Source organism: Vigna umbellata, chromosome 6 (genome assembly GCF_029865625.1).
Source record: "Vigna umbellata cultivar VRB3 chromosome 6, Vumbellata_1.0, whole genome shotgun sequence".
Classification (NCBI taxonomy): domain Eukaryota; kingdom Viridiplantae; phylum Streptophyta; class Magnoliopsida; order Fabales; family Fabaceae; genus Vigna; species Vigna umbellata.
Genome location: NC_142170.1, coordinates 23,436,921 through 23,441,655, shown reverse-complemented (window position 1 = coordinate 23,441,655; position 4,735 = coordinate 23,436,921). Strand labels below are relative to the sequence as shown.

At 28.0% G+C, this 4,735-nt stretch overlaps 1 protein-coding gene across 1 annotated transcript; it reads right to left on the bottom strand.

The window, feature by feature from the left end:
* Positions 1–786: 786 nt before the first annotated feature.
* On the bottom strand, positions 787–2,552 carry LOC124837923 (protein neprosin-like). Its single transcript, XM_088093125.1, has 7 exons — positions 2,409–2,552; positions 2,231–2,317; positions 1,964–2,146; positions 1,715–1,870; positions 1,566–1,619; positions 1,282–1,428; positions 787–1,190 (listed from the first exon to the last, which is right to left on the bottom strand). Exons 1-7 carry the CDS (start codon positions 2,550–2,552, stop codon positions 819–821), a joined length of 1,143 nt encoding a protein of 380 aa, XP_087949251.1. The 3' UTR covers positions 787–818.
* Positions 2,553–4,735: the final 2,183 nt, after the last annotated feature.

Sequence of the window (4,735 nt, the reverse complement as noted above, 5' to 3'; positions counted from 1 at the left end):
TATTTTACATTTTTAACTTAATTTATCTACTTATATGAATCAATTTTACAAAAGAAATAATATTTCATTACATTTTTCATGAAATCTATTTATTTTTATTTGTAAGTAAATTGAATTCAACTATATTTTTGACATGAACAACATTACTCGATTTTACATAAAATTGACACTAAGTGAGTCAAAAAATAAATGTAAAAATGGAACTAAATACAAAACCCTAGTTCTTGACACTGACATTGGCCTATAATGTTAACCTTGACACTAACACATGATACTAAGATCGTAATGTGATTAAATTGAATCGATTTAATACAAAATGAAACTTAAATAAATAATGAAAAATTAGGTGACCAAATGGAATAAAAATAATAAATATAGCAACTAAATTAGTAATTAAGCCATATAAAATGACACTTGATTTTTAAAAGAAGTTGAGTTGAGTTGTGTCATTACTTTTTATTGAGGCACATTTGTAAATATATTATTTTTCTATTTTGTCTAAGAAATCTGGAAAAATTTTATATATGCGTTGCTTTTTAAAAATTCATAATCTTAAATAGGTTATAGTTGCACTTATGTTTTGCCAACTTGGTGTAGGTTTATCAATGCTCTATTTATATCGATATTCTTATATGCATTACATTTGTTGATATATTTTTTATTGTATTGAATTTGGTCATATCTTATCAATATTTTTTTAGTATCGAAATATTAAAAGTATCGATCAAAACACGAGAATGGTAGAAAATGAAATTATTAATAATGTTGATAGTAACTATATTTATTTTTGAAGTTCATAAATAACTAAAATAGACTAATCAATCATCACACATGCCACCAGGTCCTCCAAATTGGACCATATATCCAGCAATGCCATGAAGATTGCCGTAGTACTTAAGGCCAAAACAATTAGGTTTGTCGACGTACTTTTCTGTTTGATATATTTCCGGTCCATTCTTTATTCTAATTGCATTTTCAAAGGAAATAGTTCTGAAGTAACTTGAATGATAAAGGTCATTATCTGGAAAATGTCCAGATCCCATTGGAGGGCTGTGAGAACCGTGAGGAGTCAATGTTCTTCCACCCCACCCTACTTTATCTGCCAAAGTCAAGTTAGAAAATAGCTTTGCAGGATAATATCCGATATCTTCACCACTTGCTTGAATCCACCAGTCTTTGGTTACTGCGTGCTGAAAATCCATGTACACAATTTTGTCAACATTACGACCTCACCCATGTATCATATAATATTACATGAAAAATTTATGCCAAGATCATTACCATGCTAATATAATTGTCAAAATCAAAAATTGGTCCACCATAAGAAGATGTAGCTCCGACATGTTGACCAAGATAAATTTCAGAATTAGTGTGAACGAAACCTGGACATCGAACATTGTAACATCCTGTCTTGTGAAAATTGTCTCTCTGTATATTTTTTAACATCACATTAAATTTTGAAGAAAGGAAATATTCATGTTTGTTATTTTTTTTAACAAAAGGCTTCTTGAATTAAAAAAAATGTGAAGCAAAATTGGAACTTCATGTTCATGTTGAGTTCATACCGTCCATGATGCGTATAAATGAGTTTTATTGTCACCGTACAAATCTTCACTTACCTATGTGAGATTGCACACAAATAAACACAAATTAAATATATTTTTCATATAATATTTATTGGAAAAAATGGTATAATAATAAAATTAAGACTGACTTGCCATCCAAGACTGATTTTATTGTTGGGTCCATTTTGAACCCACACATGAGAAAGAGACATTTGACCTTTAGTGACTTGTGGATTATAAACGCTATTTCTTCCTTCAACACCATAGTATGGACTAAATTTCGATGAAAGAGCTAATTCTGCAAGCTGCAAAAATACAAATTTAAGAATTAAACATGATATAACTAACAAAAATAAATCATGAAAATTTGAAATTCGGTTGACAAGAAGACAACATACATGAACACTAGGAATGCCTTGAACAAGAATACTCTTGTTTAATAATTTTTTTTCTCGAATAAGATCTTCTTTTGTTGTTCTCCGAACAGGAATAAACCCTGTAGGACATTTGACTCTTTCAAGTTTAAAATTAGGTTTCTTTCCTATATTCTTCGTACTTGATTTTTGAAAACTAGGTTTTCTCTGCAATTAAAGATATATATATATTTAAGTCACAAGCAATGCAATAAAAAAAGACTTAAAGTATGATTATATATATATACCTACCTGTAACTTGTGATCTTTTAATAAAGGATTATCAAATGCTAGTTGTTTGTAAATATCAATGCAATCAACTATGTCTCCATTTTTGGTCTTCAAAATTTAAAATTCAATAAATAAAAGAAAATTACTGAATATAATGTGACTATATTCAATATAATATAAAAGATAATAAAAAAAATACATGAATAGTTTTGATAGGAAGCTTATTGATTAGCTTTAGTTGTCTTTCAAGTTCCAAATCTTCTTTGAGTGTATCTTGAAAACTATGAACTGGTATGCTAACACCACTTATCACAAAACACACAAGAAGAAATGAATTGATCATTTTCTCAAGATTGTGAATTACTTACTAGTTCAGTTATCTCAATAAATATTACATGTAAAGCTAAACACTACCAATATATTTATTAAATTAAATAGTATTGAAATAAACGTTATTAGTCTAGTTATTACTCTCAATATATTTATTACGGGTAAATAGTCAATGATATTAAATATTGCATTTATTATAGTATTAAAATATTATACTTCACCTTACACACTACATATAAAATAATATCTTAAATTGAAATAAATGTTACCATGACTCAATAAATATATTACGTGTATAATTTAATATTAAATATTTCATTTATTAGCATTTTATTATATTTATTATAACATTAAATGGATGAAAATATATAAAATATTAATCAATAAAAATTTTGAAAATACCAAAAGATATTTAAATTCACAGTTTTGAAAACACTAGTATAAAAATGAGTTTTTAAAGCATCTAATAGGTTTCAATTTTATTGAAAATGAAGCATTACAAGATACGGTGACTTTTTGTAATTTTTATGAACTAATACGGTGACATTTTGTAATTTTTATGAACTTATAAGCATTAGCTTTAGCTGTCTTTCAAGTTTCAAATCTTCTTTTAATGTATCTTGAAAACCATGAACTGGTATGCTAACACCACTTATCACGAAACACAACAAGAAATGGATTGATCATTTTTTTCAATATTGTCAATTTCTTACCGATACCTCTCATAACCCACTAAAGATAAAGCTGTCAAAACGGGTCATTCGGGCCGATCCGACTCGCTCACTACGGGTTGGTCACTTAGTGAACCAACCCAATCCGGCTCATTTATTATCAAGCAAAAAAAAATTCGAACCCGGCTTGACGCACCACGGGTTAATGGGTAAACGGGTTGGCTCACTGACTCACTTAATTACAATTTTTTTAAATAAAAAAATTTACAAATTTTCTATAATTTAAATTTAAATAAATTTTACTCCCAAATTTCACTCCGGGGTGTTTAATTAATTTTGAAAATAAGGAATTTAAATAATTTTTTCAAACAAAAAAAAGTAATAAATATTTTTTTATAAAATTAAAATTAAATTTTAATAAAATAAAATCAGGTAGGTGGGTTGGTGGGTCAACCCGATCCATGACGGATTCAACTCGCATGAACCAGATTTAAATGAGTCGAATTGAAATCTGACCCATAAAAAAATATAATTTTTTCAAATCCAACCCGACTCGAACTTATGATGAGCCGGACTAACCCACGGGTTGTGAGCCATTTTGACAGCTTTAACTAAAGATAAAATTGTATCTTAAATTAAATTAAACGTTACTAGTTCAGTTATTATTCTCAATAAATTTATTACATTTATAGCTAAATATTCAATAAAAATTAAATATTGCATTTATTATAGCATTAAATTGCTATAAACTATATGAAATATTAATCACAAATAAAATTGAAAATAGCAAAAGCTTGACACAATTTTCAATGAAAATGCGTTTATGAATTTACGCTACAAGAAAATAATTAAATGACAATCAAATTTAGACCAAACTAATTAGTTATTATATTGACTAAGTTAGATATTAAACTAAATTTTTTTGGTATACAAAATAGTTAATTATTAATAAAAAAAAGTTTTAATTGGTTTGAAATTAAAGTTTAAAACTCTTGGCACCTAAGTATTCTACCTTTTTGGCAATGTATTAGGTATACCAGAATTTTTTAGGGATGTCAGGAGTGATCAAAATACTTAGGTTCCAAGAGTGGCTAGAATACTTAGGTGTAAAGAGTGACTACAATACTTAGGTGTCAAGAGTGAATAGAATATTCAGATGTCAAAAGTGGCTAAAATATATGAAAACTAGGAGTGATTTAGAATACTTAGACTAGACGAATTTTCTAGGGGAACCACGAGTTAGTGAAACTCAATTAAGTAGTGTATCAATGAGAAACTAGGATTACGTAGGGATACCAGGAGTAGTGAATCATATTGCACAAAGTAGTGGGTTAAACTCAACTAGATAAGAGTCTATGAATACCAAGAGGGATAAATAATATTGTACAAATAGGAGTAGGTTCAACTCAACTAGACAGGAGTCTAGGGATACCTAGAGTGTGGTGAATAATATTTCACAACTAGGAGTGAGTTAAACTCCCATGTAATCTTTGAAAACGATAAATGGAACATCTCAAGAATTCTT